General features: G+C 39.0%; 4 protein-coding genes across 7 annotated transcripts; all 4 read right to left on the reverse strand.

The window, feature by feature from the left end:
- Nucleotides 1-963: 963 nt before the first annotated feature.
- LOC141799898 (uncharacterized protein SCO4629-like) lies at nucleotides 964-3,425 on the reverse strand. The gene is made up of 5 exons (XM_074682311.1): nucleotides 3,318-3,425; nucleotides 2,421-2,544; nucleotides 1,953-2,105; nucleotides 1,627-1,809; nucleotides 964-1,525 (listed from the first exon to the last, which is right to left on the reverse strand). Exons 1-5 carry the CDS (start codon nucleotides 3,387-3,389, stop codon nucleotides 1,407-1,409), a joined length of 651 nt encoding a protein of 216 aa, XP_074538412.1. The 5' UTR covers nucleotides 3,390-3,425; the 3' UTR covers nucleotides 964-1,406.
- A 644-nt stretch (nucleotides 3,426-4,069) lies between these two features.
- Nucleotides 4,070-7,244, reverse strand: mtg2 (mitochondrial ribosome-associated GTPase 2). Its single transcript, XM_074681672.1, has 6 exons — nucleotides 6,807-7,244; nucleotides 6,201-6,348; nucleotides 5,967-6,082; nucleotides 5,647-5,865; nucleotides 5,421-5,559; nucleotides 4,070-5,310 (listed from the first exon to the last, which is right to left on the reverse strand). The coding sequence occupies exons 1-6, from the start codon at nucleotides 7,035-7,037 to the stop codon at nucleotides 4,928-4,930; spliced, it is 1,236 nt and encodes a 411-aa protein (XP_074537773.1). The 5' UTR covers nucleotides 7,038-7,244; the 3' UTR covers nucleotides 4,070-4,927.
- A 583-nt stretch (nucleotides 7,245-7,827) lies between these two features.
- LOC141799937 (calcium-responsive transactivator-like) lies at nucleotides 7,828-17,659 on the reverse strand. Of its 4 annotated transcripts, XM_074682362.1 has the most exons (11): nucleotides 17,507-17,659; nucleotides 16,713-16,789; nucleotides 16,516-16,600; nucleotides 16,191-16,323; nucleotides 14,463-14,702; nucleotides 13,658-13,822; nucleotides 11,831-11,932; nucleotides 11,281-11,373; nucleotides 10,995-11,114; nucleotides 10,771-10,898; nucleotides 7,828-10,377 (listed from the first exon to the last, which is right to left on the reverse strand). In XM_074682362.1, the coding sequence occupies exons 1-11, from the start codon at nucleotides 17,573-17,575 to the stop codon at nucleotides 10,351-10,353; spliced, it is 1,239 nt and encodes a 412-aa protein (XP_074538463.1). In that variant the 5' UTR covers nucleotides 17,576-17,659; the 3' UTR covers nucleotides 7,828-10,350. The 4 variants fall into 4 exon arrangements, with proteins under 4 accessions (XP_074538463.1, XP_074538466.1, XP_074538465.1 ...); XM_074682365.1 differs by lacking the exon at nucleotides 14,463-14,702 and having other exon boundaries at nucleotides 13,658-13,777; XM_074682364.1 differs by lacking the exon at nucleotides 14,463-14,702.
- Nucleotides 17,660-18,416: 757 nt separating this feature from the next.
- Nucleotides 18,417-21,167, reverse strand: LOC141799198 (protein LSM14 homolog B-like). The gene is made up of 8 exons (XM_074681364.1): nucleotides 20,952-21,167; nucleotides 20,705-20,868; nucleotides 20,477-20,603; nucleotides 20,170-20,361; nucleotides 19,916-20,002; nucleotides 19,655-19,816; nucleotides 19,088-19,217; nucleotides 18,417-19,010 (listed from the first exon to the last, which is right to left on the reverse strand). Exons 1-8 carry the CDS (start codon nucleotides 21,070-21,072, stop codon nucleotides 18,857-18,859), a joined length of 1,137 nt encoding a protein of 378 aa, XP_074537465.1. The 5' UTR covers nucleotides 21,073-21,167; the 3' UTR covers nucleotides 18,417-18,856.
- Nucleotides 21,168-21,198: the final 31 nt, after the last annotated feature.

Raw genomic sequence — 21,198 nt, forward strand, 5'->3', positions numbered from 1 at the left:
ATGTGCTGCTAAAAAAAAAAAACTTTAAGATCTTTGGGGCCCCTTCTCAACATTTTTTTTCAGAAAAAAGGTTTGTGTGTTTTACAATATGTAATGGGCTTTTATTTACAGTATTTTTATTTTTATGAAAATTGATGTTTTGTGTGGTGTTCTTGAGGTTTGTTTTTATGCACTATTTGAGGTTTTTGAGAATTTTCACAATATTGTACAATACTGTCATTTAAGCATAGCGTGACTCGATGACAAGTTCTCAGGGTTTTAAAAATGCTGGTAGTGCTTCTGGGAATCAAAATGCATGCATTTGCACGTGACTGCCAGAAATCAGGTGTGTCATGGTAAACACATCTCTTCCAAGGAAGAGAGATAATAACTGACGCTACCGATGCGCGGTAGTTCCATGGTACCCCAAACCAAGCATGACAAGCATGCCAAACCAGTCTTGTGTTTGTTTTTTGGCAGATGAAATAAAAAGGTGTGTGTTTGTGGCTCACATGTGATTGAGTGTGTGTTTTCAGTGACCAAAGACATCACATCCACGGTTTATTTTGAATTAGATCAAATGTTCATAACATTAGATTCAGAATGCATGGATGTAGTTATCATCCATATTTATTATCATCTATGCTATCATATGTTACATTTGAATTATATTTGATATTTCACAAACAATTTTTAAAACAAACAAAAGCCCACTGACACGCACTGTCATTAAATCACTTTGTGTGATACACTGACTTACCTTCACATTGGGTCTTTCAAAATAGGTTCAACAGTCCTCCTAATACTGACCCCTTGTGGCTATAAAGGGGTATGTGTATTGTGTATATAATGTACTCACCTAGTGTTTTCAGTTCTAATATGATAAATGTGTACATAGATTTGTTGTTCTCAGTTAAAAGAGTAACTTACCTTAGTTATTTACAGATCAGAAACTACTTTCTCGATTTTAAGTGTTGACTTTGCTTATTTATTTTGTTTTTGTGATGTTTTTAGACCCAAAATTAGGTTTCCTGTTTTGCTAATGGTCAAAAGCAATGTTCAGATTTAATTACAAATGTGACCAAGAGTGGATGTGTGTGTGATTAACTTTTAATTGCAGAATTTAACATTTATTTTAGAATGCTTGAGAATGCTTAGCTTTCAGAAAGAGTGGTCTGATCCAGATATAACACAGAATTCTTGCCAAAACAGCAAGCCTGATTCCTGTATGTTTATGCGTCTAATCGCCAAACTTTTGGCACACTTATTTATATTAAGTGCCACAGTCTTTATTTTCTTCAGCTACATTACACTGGCAGCAGTGTGACAAAACAAACATAACTGAATGGACTCTCTTTGCAAATCACTAAATTGCAGATTTAATTAAGACCAACAGTGTTAGCACCAGAAAATACAGTGTGTGTTGTTTACTTGGGGCTGTAACCAGCCTGGAAGAGCCAGTGGTATGCAGACAGGACGCTGGGAGGGAGCTGCTGTTCCACCTGAAAGCCTTTACTTGGATAGTCTCGAATTCTCTCCACGACACCTTGAAAAAGAACACACTCATGTGACAGAATACAAAAACCTGGGGTGGTCCATTTTTAATACAACTATTAATGACACTCAAGAATGACTGATATACAGTACCTAGCATGTTACAGATAAGATCAGAGGCTGTGCCCACAGTTGGGTGAGGGTATTCAAGGATGCCTAACTGGGGTGATGTCACGATGGCATGTGTGATCTCTTCGCAGCAGGGCCACTGACGCATAAAGGTGGCATAAACCCTTCGCTCCATGAAAGGCTGCTGTACTAAGATAACACTGGAGACTGTTTAGGAAGTGAAAGAAAAACATTTATACATGAAACTAAGGAAGTATCTCTGTTTTCAGTTTAATTAATTCTAATAAAAACCCAACAACAGTTCAGTGTGTGGTCATACTAACTTACAAGCACAGGAAATGATCTCTCACCTGGAATATTCCTCTCCTTAAGAACTCTGTGGGAAAAACGAATATTTTCTCCAGTGTTTGTAGCCTCAGTCTCCAGCAAGATGTTCACCCTTGGAACTCCCATACGCAGAGCCACATCCAGAAAAACTTCAGCTTCTGGTTTCGTCCACACACCTATTGGAAACATGAAAATATGAACTACTCATCATTAATGTAAAATCACATGCAGTTGTTTTAGTAGGAATGAAGATAGTTTAATCTCTCCAGGGTTCAAAATTTGAACTTAACCAGATCATGAAAGATCTCATTCTTTTGGTAGATGAAAATGAGAGCTCTGGTGCAGATTTTACAATGCCAAAAAAGTCCACGTTTAGGTCCAGTTATTGAGCTTTGGTATGGAGCCATATCAAATGTCTTAAGTTAGCTGCTCACTGAATAATTGGAATAAGAAAAAAACAAGCGATAAAGGAAACGGACGCTTGTACTAACCTGCAGTCTGTTTGCCCAAGTTGCCAGTAAAGAGCAGAGAGGGGGCCCATCCCTCCAAAAAAAGTGCTGCTGACCTCTCGGCAACCCGCAGGTCGTGGCATCCCAGGCCGATTATCACGTCACTCTGAGAACGGCAGAGATACTGATGTCAGAAACACATTTATTATGTCAAATTAAAGAAAAACGATACCAAAATGATTTTAAAAAATAGAAATGCTGATTCCCTTTACCATTTTACACAAACGGCGCGTTTCCTAAATGCATAAATACGTGTACTAATAGGCCAAACAAGGATTAGCTTTGACTACATTTTAACAGTATCCTAAAACGTCTTAACGGCACATTAAACGTGTGCCGGGTAATTAACCATATTTTCAGCATATTATTCTAAAAGTACACCGACAACCAAGAGACAAAAACAGTATTAACAAATTTGTTTAAAAATGTTTTTTGAAACTATGTGGAAGGCGATAGCGGACGCTTTATGTGCTGTTGGAGCTGCGTCACGGTTACTTCGGCTAGCTAACTGCCGAGGAAAGGAGAAAAGTTGTTCAGCTAGCAAGCTAACGGATTCAGTTTATGCGTGGGTGACGTAAAACAACTCAACAGAAAAAAAAACTGACAACTGTTTCCTTTCCTAGACAGGTGCAACAGTACCACTGTAAAATTTCTTTTACATGGCCAATGTAAGCATATGCTTATAAGGTTAATTTTACCTTATGGTCAAAGTTTGGAAATACAGCTTTGAAAACATGTTGTTAAAAATGAAACTGTTTCGAAGGGATTTCTTAAAGGTGCATTTTTAGTTTTTTGTCTACAGTTGTTAAAAAGCCATGTATAAAGGCATCCATATAAAAATCCCTTGACACAAATTCTCCATAACTTGAATGTCCCTACTTTTTCCAGAGGTTGATGCAGACAGAGGTAGTCCCACAGGATTCTCGCTCTTTTTTCACTCTCTTCATCCATTCTTCTCCCCTGCTGAGCTGTGGATAGAGTATTGAAGCAGACTTAACAGTCATAAGCCACATCTTAAAACATAATAAGAAAATAATAATTTTCATGATGTCAGAAAAAAATCCCTCAAGCACAGATTTAGACAGTTGTCACAAGTTTATAGTTCACGTAAAACAGAACATCAATGGTGCTGACTTACATAAGTTATTTAAGGTTCACTGACAGAATACATGTGACACAGCAGTCTCCACCATAGCATCAGCCTGAGGGAGGAGACTGACGTAGGTCATCCTTTAAAAGAACAAGTGACCACTGCATTGGTTGGTTTCCACTGAGGCCTTTAAAAAATGTGTTATTGTATAACATGCAAGGCCATTTATTGTTGAACTTTTCTATTAGTGTGTTCGAAACTGCATCAACACTCATATTTACAGCTCATCTGTGTACTTAAGTATATACATTTCTTTATCCAGGTGTTTAAAGCAATTATTTCATGGGATGAATCACCAAATTGTGTTTCAAGCTATAAATTTGTTCTCTTTTTTTCTTCCTCTTCTTGTCTTACTCTTCTATAGATCTATGTGTAGAAACCACTTAAACATCCAGACCTCAGGGACAAATTGGCTCAAAGTATTTTTTATTTAAAGCACATTTTTACTCTGCAGAAAAAAAAACAAGTCAGCTCAGGACTGCGGGTAAAACAAGCCATGAATAAAAATTTGAGGCTGGACATCAAGTTAAGAACAGCAGTAGTACCCAGTAAATGCTGACATGAGGTCAGAGGCCAGCTGTGCCTCACCCTATAACTGTTGTTTTCCAGTCTCAAACAAAACAAACCTCCCTCTGGAATGACAGCCAAAGCACAAGCACAACAGTTTGCTCACGTTTTGTTTGTGCTCCAACCTGCTGCACAAATTCAAATGTGCTGCTGCTGCTGCCTTGCCTCTCAAATAAGCACATTTGCTGCCTGGGCTGAATTCCAGCCTATAATAAATAAGGTTGTCAAACCCAAACATTGTCATCACAAAGGTTTAATTTACAAAAAAGCTTGGTTATGAGGAGACAGCCTAAAGTTAAGGACCAAGTGCCCTCTGCTGGTTCATTTAAGAAATGTCATTGTTACTCAAAAACTTGCATGTTGTGGCCTTACCTAGATCCATCAGACCTAACAAAAAAACAAAACAAAAAAACGAACATAGAAAATAAAAATCGTCAAAATATTTGAGATTGTTTTGTGGTGTCTTAAGCAACATTCAGCATATCATCTACAAAGGCACGCACACATTTTTTTAAACATTTCATTTATTAAAATCTTAAATACATTCTTTGTCATCTGGTGTTACTATATGAATAATATTAATCACCACATGTGCAGCGTTTTCCACAGGATGGCAATATGTCGTGTGAGTTGGAAGGGGGCTGAAATATTCCAAAAATACATCAATACAGCAAATTTAAAAAATAAAATTGGATTAAATGTCCCTTTTTTAGTATGTGAATATCATAAATGTGTATGAATCTGCATGTTAACGGAGTAGAAGGACCTTTTACTACCATCTGGTGGGTTCACCTTCCTCTTGGATGTTGCCATCATAAAGTTCCCTGAGGTGAAGGATCAGCTCCTCTGTGTTCTGGCCTGTGAGTGCTGACACAGGGATGACCCGCTGGGTGACAAGGCTTCTTAGAGTCTTAAGCTTCTCCTCAGCCTCAGGTAAGTCCATTTTGTTGGCTATGATGGCCTGAGGCCGCGCGGAGAGACCTGCTTCATATTGGTCAAGTTCATAACGTAGGTGCTGCAGCTGTGCCCAGGGTTCAGGAGACGACAGGTCCAGAACAAAGAGGAGACAACGGCAGCGTTCAATATGACGCAGAAAAGAGATGCCAAGGCCTCGGTTTAGATGAGCTCCCCTGATAATGCCAGGGATGTCAGCAACTATGCAGAAAAGGGTCAAATTTAAAGTTGGACTCTTACAAAGTCAGAAAATTCAAAGCAAGATCCTACAACAACATTGATTCTTTTATTGCTTTGCTAAAATCAGCTACCTGCAACTTGCTCATGATCTCTGTACTTGACAATTCCAACATGTGGATTGAGTGTTGTAAAAGGATAGGCAGCAACAGCGGGCCTCGCATTGGAGATGGCTCTCAGCAATGATGATTTCCCGGCATTAGGAAACCCAACCTTGTGGTATAAAGATTAAGAAATCAGTTCATTATATTTAAAGGAAGGATGTTGATGCTATTTCAAAATAAAAGCATGTTTTCCTACCAGTCCAGCATGAGCCATTGTACGGAGCTCAAATTGAAGGACCTTCTCCTCACCCTGTGTTCCTGGGGTTGCTTCCATTGGTGCACGATTTTCATTTGACAAAAAGAATCGATTTCCCTTCCCACCAGCTCCTCCAAATACAGCCAAATACTCCTGACCATGCTCAGATAGGTCCATTACTGTCTTTCTCTGTTCCTTCACCACAGTGCCTACTGGTACCTTTTTAAAGAAGAAGGTCAAAGTTTGGCTCTTGCAGTAGGTTTATGATGTAAAAATGTTCATTAACTCCATGTAATTCCTGATCAAGGGTTTGGTCTTACATAAATATAAGTTGGTTTTCCATTTCTGCCATAGCAGTTCTTGCTGCTGCCAGGTTGCCCATCCTCTCCCTTACAAACTGGAACTAGCTTAGCTAGTGACTTGACAAACCGGTCAGCTGAATACACAAAAATCAAAAAAATGTTTTGAACCATGTTCAGAGATGAGGTGGGAAAAGTGTACAATATTTGTAGCAAACAGGCAACTATTAAAACACATTACAGCAGTAAGCTTACCTTTTATGATGATGCTCCCCCCATCTCCTCCGTTACCTCCATCTGGTCCACCAAACTCCTTACGGGGCTCACTGTGAAAACTGCTGGCCCCCTTACCGCCCGAGCCTGCCACAAGCTTCACACAGCGTTGATCTACGAAGTGTCGGGTCTATGGGCCAAACAAGAAATATCTATGAGACAACATGATGTAACACTGGTGGTTTGCAAGCCATGTTCATGATAATATAGGGATACATATAACACAAAGATCTGCTGCTTAAGGTGGTTTAAGAAGAGGGGCGCAACAAGAATCCCATCTCTAATGGACTACCTATAGAGAAAGTTGTGCTAAAAATAAACAATGCAAAAAATAAGTATAGCAAAAACATCAAACTGGAGTTATCTTGAGCATCTTTTCATAGAGAATGGGCACGTTAGACAAGTTAACTGGAGACAAACGTCACTGGGGAAAGGTTCCTGTGAGATTAAGTTCAGAATAAAAACAGTTCAAATTGATCGAGATACATAAACGCAGAGATTATGGGGTTTCCCTGGTTAAGTTCGTAGGTGAGGTATAATTGGGCTGATCCCATAGACTGTATAAAACATACATACTGATCCACATACCAATTTCTTCTCAGAGATCTCAGTTTTCTTCGGACTTCTGACTTTGCTACACAGTTTGCTGGAAGTGCTCACATCTCTGGTACCACTGGGGACTCTCCACTTCCACACTGTCAACACTGGAGAATAAATAGAGCCGCTCTGTCTCACCTTTTGCCCAATTAATGCTGTCACTAGAGGAGTATCCAGAGAAAGCCGCCGGATACTTATTGCTCTTGAACACATCAATAACATCTTGAGTGTAGAGGACACATCTGTTTGACTTAAGTTATTAAGCTAACGACGGCTCAACAGTCCCTCGGCCGTTTATCTCTGCACACTCAAATACCAACGGCTTAAATGAAGCTACCAACTATTTAACACATAGTCAAGACTGGCATTTATTCAGTGAAGAACTACCACGCCGGCCCAATATACACCATGTACACAACTACGGCGAAGCAAAAGGACAATTTGTACTGCCGCGACTGAGTCATCTACCGCCATCTGCTGGGCTGGAGTGCAAACGATTGGTTTTAAAACTGTAAAAGTTTATGGACATTCTAACTTAAACATTCACAGGAATTGAGAAAGCCTCCGATTTAAGCACCAATGAAAGGCCGATACTTATACTAACACCTTTTACTCAAGCATTTAATAATTTAACTATAATCTAACTAATAATTTGACTATAGCATTTAATAAGATACAGAGTTTTGTATCTCATTCATTTATTTATTGATTTATCCAGTGGTTTAACAAGTTCTTTCTTCAAATAGCTCTTCCATATCTTATTTTGAAATTTTAGTGTTGCATCCTATACTCCTTTACTGCTGTAATCTTTAAGTATTTTAATATACTATTTGTTTCTTGTTCTCATTTCAAGTTTTAACAACTCATTCTTCCCTTATACAAGTGCTTTCTCATTAAGATCTTTATAATTTAATAATTTTATTATTTGTATAGCACTTTTTAAAACAAAGTTTACAAAGTGCTTTACAAGCATTCAGCACAAATAAAACACAAACAAACAAACAATGAGCACAATAAAATAAAAACAAAAAGCACAGTTTAAAATAAGACTAACAGTGAGAGACAGTGTAAAAGGACATGGGGTGAAAAGGTCCTTTCCATAATTTATAGTACTTAATAGAAACCCAGACAATACAAGAACCATGCAGCCTAAAAAGAGACCATGAGGACCAAACATAAAAAACATAAAATCAGCAAGAATAGGAAACGCAATGAAATAAAGAAAAAAAATCCTCAGTTTGTCAGCACCATTTTTTAATGTGATGTTCTTTATATGGACAGGGGTGGTGGAGAATGTGTGTGGTATTGTCTGGTTATGTTGTTTTATTATGTATGAAAAGTGCTGTACGATTAAAGTCTAATGGACTGATTGATTGAAAAGAGTATGAGTGTTTTCTGTAGGCTAGAGTAAAAGAGGTAAAAAAAAGCTTTAAAAAATTGAAATGATTTCTTATGTTTGGAAACAAATTGCAGACTGACAAAAGGTGTCTGTCAGTTTATTTTAATATCACAAACAGTAATAAAAGACATAAAATGCAATCTTCGGTAAATAAGTAAATAACATTCATATGTTGATTATGCACAAAAACTTTACTCTTTCAAACTTACTGTTTCTGTCTCTTTCTTGTATGTTTTCTTACACAAACACTCACTCTCACACTCACACATAAATGAGGTATACCACCCACATCTATAGTCACACATGACACATAACTGGGAAAACATGCATACCTGTTGAAATTACAGTGAAATGAATAACTGATGCAGAAGGATGTGATTGTCACTGTCCAGTGGCACAATGTTATTTAGCTGTTTAACAGCCAGGCATTTGACATACTCGATTTACCCTGCAAAACTACTGCAACTATTGTGTTGTTTTACCCATTTGAGGTAATCCAGAATATACTGCAATGATGGACTCTCATGGAAGTACTTATCCTTTAAATCCTTATTAAACAGGTAGAAACGGGGCTAAGCAGAAGAGCCCAAGGGGCTGTCTCAATTTTACTCTCCTTGTATATAAATAAACACAGATAGATAGATAGATAGATAGATAGATAGATAGATAGATAGATAGATAGATAGATAGATAGATAGATAGATAGATAGATAGATAGATAGATAGATAGATAGATAGATGAGTAAGGCAAGAGTGCTTGTACATCTGCACAGTAAGTGTTATACAAACACAGGTACCTAATTAACTTTCACCTTACCCTTTCTTAAATTTTAACTCTTAAGTTAGGCTTAAAATAACTTACATTATTCTGAACATTGTTGTCTTAAACTAATACAGATGATAGTGATTACAATTTCCACTGAAAACGAGTAAACTTAACACTTGTACTGAAAACATCATATTATCTATCCTTAAGCTACATAGGTTTACAGAAAATAATTACCTCAAAAACAGCATAAAACAAATCAACCCCAACTTATTCCATTACTGTCTGTCAAGAAAGTACAAATAATGATAATCATTGTGCATTCATTATAAGAACCAACTATAACATCAATGAATGAGTGTATTGCACTAGTTGAAGTAGAGGTGCAGGACACACAGCTGCTCTGTTCCTGTGTTACTTTGGCTTTTGAGGATCATTAGTTAAAAACAGCCTTAATTACTATACAATATAAAAAATGTTGATGACACAAATAGGATCACTACAAAATAAAGTGCTGATAAAATTGGCAAAATTGATGTTAAATTAAAACTGAATGGCAACAGATTAGCAAACCTTCTAATCTTTACACACTAAACATGTCTGTGCAGAGTACTCCCTCTCAAAATATAGAGCCAAAAGGACTACCACAATGTATGATTATCATGGACAATGGTACACACTTTTTAAGTCTGGATGTGCCTAGGAATACTGTAAGACTTAAGAACAGTGAACTCACATAATGTTTAAATACACAGCGACACATCACAGTTTGACTAACACTGGCTTACCCCCTGATCTAGTCAGGTTACAAACATTTTCACCGTTTTGAAACCAACTCCCAATTAACATGGCATATAACAGTGTCTTGGCAAGGACTCAAAGCACAAGCTGCTTTAAGGAAGATAAGTAAATAAAAAGGGACATTCTCTGTCTTTGTTTTTGCTTTAAAAATCCACTGGCCAGTTTTTTTTGGCACCCATTGGAATATAAAAGAAGGAGGCTTGTGAAATAGAGTAGCTTTTTAAAGTACGAGGCAGGCTAAGAGAAGTTAAAAGCAGAGACAGAGGAAAAATAAAAGGATATAGAGGTACAATCTGATGAGGCTATACTGCTCCATTCAAGCAGTTTATATTTTCAGCCATCAAGAGTGCTACACGTCTCCAGCTACTGGCAATAACCCTGTAGTAATCCAAACACCAAGCAAAACAAACAAAAGCATCACATGAATAGTTGCCGTGTTCTTAGCCAAAATGATCGTTAACAAGAGGATAATAAATCCAATGCAGCCAGATCATACTCTCAACAGCTGAGCCAGTCACTGTTAAAATGCCCGATTTTCACTTCTTCCAAACGGAAAGCGCTGTGCAGTCTTATTGCTGATAGTTCCCATACTGACCCTGAAATGCAAAGGTTTTTACACAAAGAGAAAAGATTTAACATTTTTGCCTCCTTCATTTTTTTTTTTATGCTACTGATTGAGCAGAAAAAAACAAAATACAGTAGAGTAGGACTTGAAAAGTATGAATCAAAAACAATGCTTAGCATTAAGGTATACAACAAAAGAAGAGTTAACCTCAAGCTACAAATTAAATTGTGTGCTTTACGTTACATTGTGTAACTTAAGCATGGAAAACAGTGACTTTAGAAATTGCGCAAAATGATGCTTCCTGCAGTTTCCAAACTTTGAAAATTCTGTGATTGAAAGCATTCAATTGGGAAAATTTAGGAGCAATATATCTTTTTAAGATGGTTATTTGAATTAAACAGTTTCTAGAGATTCAGAGATGTACCTGTTCGTAGGCATACGGCCTCTGTGTTTGTGCTCCAGGGCCTCCCTGGGAGGAGCGGTAGGACCCAAACTGTTGGCTTTGATTCTGTTGATACTGAGAATACTGTGAGGATCCACTTTGTCCGGGACCTGTAGCAGAGGGTGTACTTTTAAATAATTTGGTTATCTGTTTTGTGTCTCTGTAAATATGACTCCACACTTTAGGCTAAATGGGTTTACTCTGACCATATCCCTGTGGCTGCCCACTGTAGCCTTGCTGAGACGAGTACTGCTGCTGGCTGAAGGGCTGCTGCTGGCTAGAGCCCTGCTGGTACTGAGCCTGCTGCTGACTGTACTGAGAGTTACCTGAAGGTGTATAAACACAGGCACACACCCTGTATTAAACATACAGTTTGAAGCAGAGCTTCTAGTGTTAGGGCTGGACTCAAATACACTGCTTGTAAACAGAGAAAGAAAATACACATCAAGCTGGTTTGCATATTGCTGTCCAAAAAAAAAGAAAAAGGGTTACCTCCTTCATAGTAATGCTGTGATGAGTCATCAAAAGACCTGTCATAGCCCTGGTCACCATAAGAAGACTGTTGATATGAGTACTCCCCATGACCTGTGCAGAACACAATTTGACACATGCAAAGAGTCTTCGGAACGAGTAAAAGAAAACTTATGCAGAAGAAAAAGTATCATTCATATTTACAATGAATGTGCAATGACAGAATTCAAGGCTTCGAGCTTCTTTAACGTGCACATAGCACAAAAAGCACCCTGAAGCTATAGCACGCTCTGAAATCTGAAATTTCTGCACACCAAAGGGGACAGTATGGACACAGACACGGGGGAGGAACAGAATTGAGACCAATAGCAGTCTTCTGATTTTCTCAGTACTTTTCACGTCCTCTCATAAAGGCACAAAACGATGACTGGGAAGAAGAGCTGGGGCTTTGACGTTGCTATAATGTGGCTTAAGCCTGTGAGATAGTGCTGAAAGGAACTGTAATGGCCTCTAATGGGGGTTTGTGTGTTTGAGAGCTGTGTGTATGGAGTTTATGGATGTGCATGATTACCATCAGGGTAATATTGCTGGTTTGTGGGCTCGCTGGAGCTCTGAGTGTGTCCATACTGCTCTCCGTAGAACTCGTCTTGTCCCATGTACTGCTGTGCAGATCCTGCAAGACAGGCGACATCACGATTGGTTAAACACTTGGTTGGACCAATTGGACGATGAGTTGGGGCTGTGCCAGGACTCGAAGGCAGCTTGGACAGGCATATATGTGGATTAGAATAAGACTGATAAAAGTAGCTTTATGTGGACATGAAGCTAGAATAAAGACAACATTTTAATTTTGTTTAAAATAATATTATTGAAGGTATAGTATAAAGAAAAATTAAGCCACTTCTAGATTGTAACGCTCCCTTGCTCACCCCTACTTCCTTAAGTGATGGTGGCTTTGGGTGTAGGATAAGTAAGATCCTTTGTCAAGACCTTTCCATAAAGCAAATTATTTTGAAAACTCTCCTTCGCCTTCCAACTGTTGCATTTAAGAAAACCACTTAAAAAATATAAAAGCTTTTAAGTTACTAATTTGTTCTGTTACTGCAGATGTATGGCTAAGCACAATGCTGGGTTTATTTAATGTTTTTTTTTTTTTTTTAAAGCGGACTGCTGCAATGAGCTCTTTAGCCGCTGTGGGACACACACTTCAACTGCTAGTCCTATGGCACCCCATAAAAAGGCTCATTCAAAGTTTAAAATAAAACCCTCATTTTTAATTCAGGTGATTTTACACTAACCTACACATGCTTATGAATAATGTCTTTCCTTTCTACCTGGTCTGTTTTGCTTGATGTTAATATATACTACACCCTGCTTCTTTAAGTCCAGTGTGAGCTCATACCATGAGGCAAATTATTTCACGATTTTTAGAAAAACAGATTAGGGTAGAGCATCTATTGTGGATAACTCAGAAAGTGAAATTAATTTGGGTTTTAGGTGATACATTGGATCAAAAGTCATTCATCAAGGGAAATTGGATCTGTTCTTGGTGATGATGTGCAGAAACTCCAGATTTCACTCGTTTTTTAAACCTCTGAATTTGATCCAACTCAGGGTGAAACACAAATTACATCTGGAAAAATATACCAGTAGTGGTAAGAGTCAAAGAGCTATTACAAACAATCCGAGACGCAGAAGTATCCAACCACAAAAATGAACTGTAACAGACCTTTTGCAGCTATAGCAACATCCTAGCATCTTTTCCTATCATTTCTAATTAAACCATTGACTGGGAGCTCTGGCATCATCCTTACACCACCCAGATAAACCTGGACATGGCTATTCCATAAAGCAGCTCTAAGCTAGAAAAACTTCCCCTGGTCATGTAAGGATAACAGTGCACCAGGATGTCTTAGGACTTACAACTGTAGCCTGTTGCCCTGGAAACAGTATCCCTTTCTTTTAGTTACAATGTGCTTAGTCTTCTCCCTTCAAAGACATAACAGGACAAGGGTGGAGCTATTATTAGGCACACACTGACATAGCAAAAGTGATTTACAGGAATGGAAACCAACTGTGACAAGGGAGATACATCTCCAGACTGCTTCTTAAAGTCACAGGAGGGCAGCTGAGCTCCACCAGTGTGCACACTTTGAACACCCCTTGCACTTAATGGGCTTGCAAAAATTCTAATACCATACAAGCAGCAAAACTGTATCTCTCTGGAAACTGTGAGACTGGCATTCAGAGGCAAACTGAAATCTGCTGACAGTTTCAGTTCCAAACTCTATTCACACATCTATTTGGTCTGTACTTTAGCACTCACTCGACAGCACAGACCCTCCAAGCTCTTTGCACTTGCCAAACCGAATTGGCATGTTAAAGTCTCACCACCTACCTTGCTGTGAAGAGCGGTAGGAACCCATGGGTCTCTGAGGCATCATACTGTTCCCTTGACTGCCCTGACCCATCATGCCCATGGCCTGCTGTCCCTGATAGTGTTGCCCTCCCGCCTGGGCTGAGGAATAGTGCGAAGTGGCAGACTGTTGGTGCATCATGGTGACTGGGAGGGAGTTTAGATTGTAGAAAAGGGATCTTATAAATTATCATACACAGGCACGTAACAGATAAAACATTCTCAGATCTGAAAGGGCAGAAATGTGTATGGTTGTACAAAAATATAGGACATCAACAGCTCTCAGGGTAAAAGGTAAAGCCAATGTGGGTTCACAGCAGACAGGGATCTGTCGTAGAAAAATCTCTTCAAAGAGATGCTTTCAAGGTGCCGATCTTAAGTATAAATGCAGACAAAGCGGATGAAGTTGATGCATAAACAGAGTTATAGTAAATATGCATCTAGAGAGGGGGGCTGCATTTCAGGGTCAGGGGTCAAAGCAAAGAGAGGGGCAGTCTGGAGCAGGAGGAAAAGTGGAAAAGGCACAACTCCATTTTGATGAACTGAATGAGTGTCTCTGTGTTACACTTGACTAGCAGGAAGTTAACAGTTTTCAACTACATGTATGTATGAGAACTTTTTCAGGGTAAAACTGAGGGGGAGTTTGGCACTGAACCCTGATAAAGGACTCCTCCCATTACTCGCGTCCTCTATGTGCAAAACTTTCATCATTAGTGTATTCAGTTCAGAAGCCTTCCAAGAAATTTGATATATCTCTCTTGATTCTTCTCCCCTTTTCCTGGCTCACCTTGGTTAGACTGAACGCTGAGGTTGTTGCGGGAGGAAGAGGAGGATGTGGAGGAAGAAGATGAGGAAGAGCCATAGCCAGGCACAGGGCCCTGGATCATGCTGCTCTGGGAGGAGGGTGCAGCATGCCGGTAGCTGGGTGCAGAGGTTGGGCTGCCATAGCCGCTGAGGGATGCTAGGGGATTAGCCGACTGAACCTGACCAGACTGCTGCTGCTGCTGCATGGGGGCATGGCTGGGGCCTGACAACACACATGCACAGTCAGAGCAGCCAGCGAGTGTTGCCATGTGGTGAATGTCTGTCACATTCAGTTCCTCTGCACAGAGGGCTTGCTCAGTTGTAGGAAGAGTTACAGATGTAAATTAAATGTGTCAGGATAGATAAGAAAAAGAGCAGGAGTAGCTGGGGCTGCAAACAAATCTGATTATCAGGCCATTAGCTGAACTTCAGACCAAAGACACTTTACCACAAAAAGAGGCAGAGTGACTATACTGGTCAAAATTTTTAGAACACCCCAATATTTTTTGTATTTTTAATTGAAAAAAATGAAGTTTTATGATCTTACTCTGAAATCAAAGTATGAAACAAATAAACGATAGTAGATATAACAGCTGAACACATTCATACCCATTTGCCACTAGAACATACTATATAGTGTATAATAGTATTCTTTCTACAATGGAAATCAAATATTCTTCAGAGAATTTTCCCAGCTCTGTTTCAGAAGTTATTGTATATCTAGAATTTTTATAGGTTTCTTTCCTTTCTTTATTCTTCAAGTAGCTCTGCCATAGCTTTGATTTGTGTTTTGGGCTCTTGTCTTACTGTAGGATCAAACTCTGACCAATTAGGTGCACACCAGAGGGTATTGTATGATGCTGCAGAGTACAATGGTACCTGTTTTTGGATTCAAGGTGCCTCTCCCCTTCTGTACAAGTCACAGATCCTTGATCAAGCAAAACATCCCCACATCATCATGTTTCCTCCACATACTGGGGGACTATCTTTTCGCCTACTCGATGTAAAAGTCTGGCATGAAGCACCAAAAATTTCGAATTTGATTAATCAGTCTATACCACCTTCTTTCTACCTTTAGTGGTCCATTGTTGGCGTTTCATGGCCCTGTTCTCTTCCTGTCAGAGTTTCCACAGTTTCTGAGTGTGTATTGATGGCGAAGGAAACTGTACTCACTGACCTCACTTTTACTTTATTGGCAATTTCTCTGAAGGAACAACCTATTTCTTAAAATTTTGTGATGGCCTGTCTCTTTTTCATTATTAGTTATGTTTGCCTCACCATTTTTATTGTACTGCTTACTCTATAAAGAACAATACAGTTCAATACTGTTCATGAGGATATAGTACCACAGTGTGCTCCAGCATTTCTTTAATACAGACAGAGATGGTTGTAAGTAATCAAGAAAACCTGGGACACCACGAATTGTTTTGCAGTCCTGGGTAACCTTACAAGTTCACCACTGACTTGTGCCATTTCCAGCTATTTATAGGGCTGAAACTGCTTGAATTTAAATAAAAAACTGGAAGAAACTAGGGTGTTCTAAAACTTTTGACCAGTAGAGTACAAAACATGATATTATTGTGGATCTGCAAACAAGCATGCAGGAAAGACAGCAGCAGACATGCACTCAAGTCAGGGAGCAACATGTGGCTTTTTGTATGCACACACAGAGTCTCTGTTTAAGTGTAAAATGTGAGCCAGAGCCTCTCACCATTGCTCATTTGGCTCTGCATCATTGATGTAGGGGGCAGTCCTGGTGTCATGTTGTCATTAAGGTTACTTGGAGCGTGTCCCCCACTCTGACCCATTCCTCCGGGGCCCATGGACATATTAGCTGTGGGTGGCTGGAATAAAAATAATAGCTCATCAGTTAAAACAATAACTGTGAGATAATCCAAGTGCTTTTCAATACACCAAAAACTTTAATAGAATAGATTTTTTAATGCATTCTTGCCTTAGAAGGGTGTCATGTGGGGATGTACAATGAATCTGATAAAGATTTTAAACCCCCCTCCAGGACTTGCAAAAGGACTTACCGCAGGGAGTAATGACTGCATGTTCTGATTTGAATCAGCTATTGTAGCCAAGTAAACAAGATTTCTGTGCAGGATTTGCTGATACCTGAAAAAAATAAGGGAAATAAAACATAAATTTGTATGGTCACTTTTACCTAAATGTTGGGCTATATTTGCAAAGAATCAGTCAGAGTGAAGAAAAAAAAAATAACACTCACTGTGTGCATTCAGCTGTCTTCCCTTTGCTTTGGTAATCCATTATACATTGTATTAAATGGTGGTTTTCATCCAGCATCTTTGGGGAACAGCAGTACAACTTTAATAAGTATTGTGTGCCCACTTTATTTAAAACTTTCTAATGGAGACAGTGGTGTTATGCTGTCCTGGTTTCTCAGAATCTCAGCCAGGCTAAAATCATTTTTATCTGGGTCACTTTTTTTCATAATAGAGCCAAATAAAGCAGCAGCTTCTCACATATTCTATTCAGGACACCGTTTCAAAGTCCTTGTCTTTTTACCGGAAACATCCGGTTCAGTCGAGGATAAAAGAGGCTGCGTTTGAGAGGCATGTTACTCATGGAGTAGTCTTGATGTATTTTGACCAGCTATGCCCATTCTACACTGTAAATATTCTTTTAGCATGCTTTAATAACAAAGAGAGTGACATCAACAAAGTAGGCTACTCTTTTCGACGATGGCACTTAAATTAATTGGTCACAGTCACAAACCGAAGACTAATTCAGATATTCACCCTATGTGCCAGGACAAAACCCGCGTGAAATAGTGTCACAAACAAACGGTCCGAGCTCCACCTATTAACGGCCGCTTATAGTTACCGCCATGGCTTTGTAGGCTATAGCTCACACCTTCAATTGACTGTACCACTACAATACCAGTTGCCATTCTTCTGATATCCACAGATATACTTTTATACCGCACTAGAGGCAGACACCACATTCCCACCCAGACTGGAATATTTAATCCCGGACGCCGTGTCAAATCTATATTCTTACCTTTTGAATTGTTTGCTGTGTCACCTCCCCTTTAGTCCTGGGGCGAGCCGATGAAAATGCCACCGACATGTTGTCATATGGGAAATAAAAGCGCTTCTTTTATTCTAACATTTATTATCATGAGCGCAGCCTTCTATTTGGCTTCATAGTGTATCCATTACAAAAAGAAATGAGGGGGGGCGTCAAGTCAGTTCCCTGTGATAAAGGGGGGATTTGAAAAAATTAAAAAGGTCTTTTTTTAAAGTTGATATCAACGTTAAGTATATTTGTTAGGCTTTTATGCCCTGGATGCAATTAATAGCAGATAGACAAATATTTACACGAAAGTAGAACTCCCCCGTCCCTTTTTTTGGTATGGCCCAGACAGTAAGTAGCCTACCACTTTCCCTTACAGAAGACGGGGCATCCTTTGATTCATAAAAGCTAATCAGTCCACATTTCATGTCGACCAGTGGGGCTTTTGTAGTGAGTGGACTGTCCAACTATTTTTGTAAGCACAGAGAAATTTATATACGAAGTACTGACGCAAATACCCTTATTAGAATATGCACCTGGCGTCTCCCACGCTTCTCTGAAAGACTTCTGCATCCCAGCTATCATTGCTTTTGACTTGACAGCACACATATTGGAGGTTTTCAAGATGTTATATGAAAAAAACCTGTTATCAATAAAAGGCAAGGGAACTAAACACAAAGAGAAAACAGAGAATAAGTATCATGTAAAGATGGCAGACTCCACTTGTAAAGCTCACACTATCAGAAATTGTGTAATATATCAGAAAACACAAGACAAGCACATCAGCAATTTACAATTTATTTACATAATTTCACTTGCCTTAATATTACAAGTTAAAGCAATTTAATGTTCTTCAAATACATTGAAATTTAGTTCACTTAATGTTGACACCATTTATAGATAACAGCACACATTCATGAAATTAATGTACTCATAGGAAGAACCCCAAGAGGCAAAGCCACAAATTTCTATCACAAAATGTAATTTTAGGAGTGAAGCTATACCTTGTAGCAAAATGTAGAAACCTAAATATTCACTTCCTCTTAAATTGAAAAAGAAAAACATCTTTAATACTGAAGGGAAAATATTCTGTCTCAGTGGACCATGTCATGAGAAAAGCATCCATGTTTAAATTGAGGCCAAATGATGAGGAAAAAAAAAACAAAAACAAAACAAATGTGGCAATTTGGGGTATAGCCAAATGGAGGAAAAAAATGAAGACCCTTCTTTCAACAGTGACAGAGCCGCTTCAGTCGATTCAGAGAACTATTATACATGTAGGGAATTAAGCCAAGGACTGGTCATCTATAGTGCTGTTGTACCCAACTCTGACCTTCAATAGAGTCCACTCCTGGTCCTGTTAGAAGACTGAGTGGGTCCTCGTCTTCTTTGTCCACTATAACCTCCTCTGAAACCCTGGCCCCTCAAGAACCGTCCAGGGACCCCAAAAGTCTCTAAATTGCGCTTTCTCTCCTCTGCCCATGTCAGTCTGAAACACAGGGAGAGGCCTAAATACTGTAGCATTCAAAGAAAAAAAAGTTAAGGTTAATGATCAAAAAGGTTTACCTGAACTTTTTGTCAGAAGAGATGTTGTCAAAGAAAGACTTTGCTTTGTCGTAATAACATTTTGGTCCAAACAGATCACTGTCTGCAGCCAAGTGCAATTCTTCTTTTTCTTTCTCCTCCACTTCCTGAACTGCAAACAGAAATATGTAATGATTATCCAAAAATTTGAAGACAAAAAAGTTTGTGTTTAGAACAAAAAAAAAAAGATTTGAACATAAAAAATAACTGATTTTATGCTATAACCACTTCCCAACCCCAGATCAATTTGTGATCGACCCAAATGGTAATAAAAAAAATAAAATAAAAAAAACGATAAACACATGAGAATAAAAAAAGACCAAATACATAAAAGAGGGTAACATGATACAACTCTAGTATCCATATCCCAGAGCAACAATTATCTGTCTTCCAAAGGTTGAACAATGCTAAAACCTTAACCCAGGCTTACTTTTAAAAAGTGGCACTTAAAACAAGAAAGTGAAAGCAAAAGCAAACTATGTGGTCCATAAAAACGATTCAGAAAACAAATACAGAAAATACATTGGTGCATTTGTGACATCAACCAACCTTTTAAATTCATCTTGCCTTCAGTGTCTTTTTTCATTTGCTCCATCATAAACTGGGCATTTGAGGAATCAAAATCAAAGTCTGTGTCAAACTTTAGGGTAGCAGATGGAACATCAGCCACCATCAGCTGTCCTCTACTACGGTTTCTGCGTCTCCGGGCTCCTGTAGTTATTTTCAAAAAACACTTGTGTTAGAAAAAAAATGCATAATCGTTTGTGGTGAGAAAGTCTGAAATATATTCTTTTCAATGTTTCAAATTACCTTGTCTTCTTCTGGGAGGTGGCCTGTTTTCAATATTCTGCTGTCCGGTTTCATGTGTAGCACTGGGCAAACCAGGCCCCCACTTTCCTCAAATTTACAAACATTTGTTCATACTTACATTTAAAAGATACATGATTAATGACAAAAATTAAAATACTTTGAGACTGTAAAACCGTCCAAATGATTAACATTTTGGGGAAAACATTTAGTTTTCATTTTAATTTGCTTTTATCAGTGAAAACCTGTATACTTACTGGGGGCTCGAGGGCCTCTTCTGGTCAGGGGACTCTCTTGTCTGGTTCTTGGGGGCCTCTTTTCCCAACGCTGCTCCTGCTCCTGGGATGCTGTCAGAGGTCTCCTCAGCCTGGATCTGTCCACATTGAGGGTTTGAACAGCTTTTTCCACCATAGGGCCCCGTCGGACATGTAGTCCTGGAAGTACAGGCCCTGCATGAAAAACAAACTTTCATTGCAGTTTTGACAACATGGAAGTACTCAGCTACCCAAAACAGTAGGTTAATAATCAGTTTACTTGGATTAATATATTTATTTATTAACTCACCAAGGCCAAGGGCTGCAGCATATTGTTGATTGAGCAAAGAACCAGCAGCAAGCTGATTGTAGCCTTGCATCCTTGGGCTAAATGGTCCATGAGGTGGGTAGACCCCAGAAGATCCTGCAACAGATGACTGAACAAAAAGAGGTGCTACAATTTAAAACATAAACAGGCTCTTACTATATTTAGTCTGTGTCTTGGCTCTCTGCCACAGGTGTGAGCAGTATTTCTTACCTGTACTATTGCAGGATCTGGTGGAAGGCCATGGTGAGATCTTGGAGGTTCACACAGTGTAATATCTTTAATGTCACTTCCACGGAAAGTAATGTACTCATAGACATCTTCTTTAGGCGGTGTTGGCCTATCAGTGGGTCGACCCTCAGTTCCCAAACACCTGACTAATCGAGAGAAATTATCTTAATTTAGAAATTGAGCAAAATTAAGTTTTAATCATTCTCAAGCACATGCCATGACCACTTACCTTTAGCAAGGACCACGGTTGAGTTCACTTTGTCAATTGTGTACAAAATACCCTCGTAACGATTTTGGGCTTTTGAAATCAACGCAATTTTACAGCCAATGCAAGGCTTTCCTGAGCTCATGTCTGAAGAATATTCACTAGCAATTGTGGTGATATGTCAAGCTAAGCTCATGCACGCAGCATTTTAGTCAGGAAGCGACCACAAACAATTTATCGGTGCTCTCAGGTGACGAGTACGCCCACTGAT

This window comes from Halichoeres trimaculatus, unplaced genomic scaffold (assembly GCF_033239565.1).
Source record: "Halichoeres trimaculatus isolate MK-OKI-2021-1 unplaced genomic scaffold, fHalTri1.1 fHalTri1_scaffold_11, whole genome shotgun sequence".
Classification (NCBI taxonomy): Eukaryota; Metazoa; Chordata; class Actinopteri; order Labriformes; family Labridae; genus Halichoeres; species Halichoeres trimaculatus.

Coding starts and splice junctions, on each gene's coding strand:
- LOC141799898 (XM_074682311.1), bottom strand. CDS start 3,389: ATGGATGAAGAGAGTGAAAAAAGAGCGAGAATCCTGTGGGACTACCTC. Junction 2,106..2,420: donor CTTGGGCAAACAGACTGCAG/GTTAGTACAAGC, acceptor TGTTTCCAATAG/GTGTGTGGACGAAACCAGAA. Junction 1,526..1,626: donor TCTTATCTGTAACATGCTAG/GTACTGTATATC, acceptor TTCTTTTTCAAG/GTGTCGTGGAGAGAATTCGA.
- mtg2 (XM_074681672.1), bottom strand. CDS start 7,037: ATGTTATTGATGTGTTCAAGAGCAATAAGTATCCGGCGGCTTTCTCTG. Junction 5,866..5,966: donor GAAAACCAACTTATATTTAT/GTAAGACCAAAC, acceptor TTCTTTAAAAAG/GTACCAGTAGGCACTGTGGT. Junction 5,311..5,420: donor AGATCATGAGCAAGTTGCAG/GTAGCTGATTTT, acceptor TTTTCTGCATAG/TTGCTGACATCCCTGGCATT.
- LOC141799937 (XM_074682362.1), bottom strand. CDS start 17,575: ATGTCGGTGGCATTTTCATCGGCTCGCCCCAGGACTAAAGGGGAGGTG. Junction 13,823..14,462: donor CAGCGTTCAGTCTAACCAAG/GTGAGCCAGGAA, acceptor ACTCCCTCCCAG/TCACCATGATGCACCAACAG. Junction 11,933..13,657: donor CTACCGCTCTTCACAGCAAG/GTAGGTGGTGAG, acceptor CCTGTCTTGCAG/GATCTGCACAGCAGTACATG.
- LOC141799198 (XM_074681364.1), bottom strand. CDS start 21,072: ATGAGCTCAGGAAAGCCTTGCATTGGCTGTAAAATTGCGTTGATTTCA. Junction 20,869..20,951: donor AACCGTGGTCCTTGCTAAAG/GTAAGTGGTCAT, acceptor TCTCTCGATTAG/TCAGGTGTTTGGGAACTGAG. Junction 20,003..20,169: donor AAGAGGCCCTCGAGCCCCCA/GTAAGTATACAG, acceptor TGTAAATTTGAG/GAAAGTGGGGGCCTGGTTTG.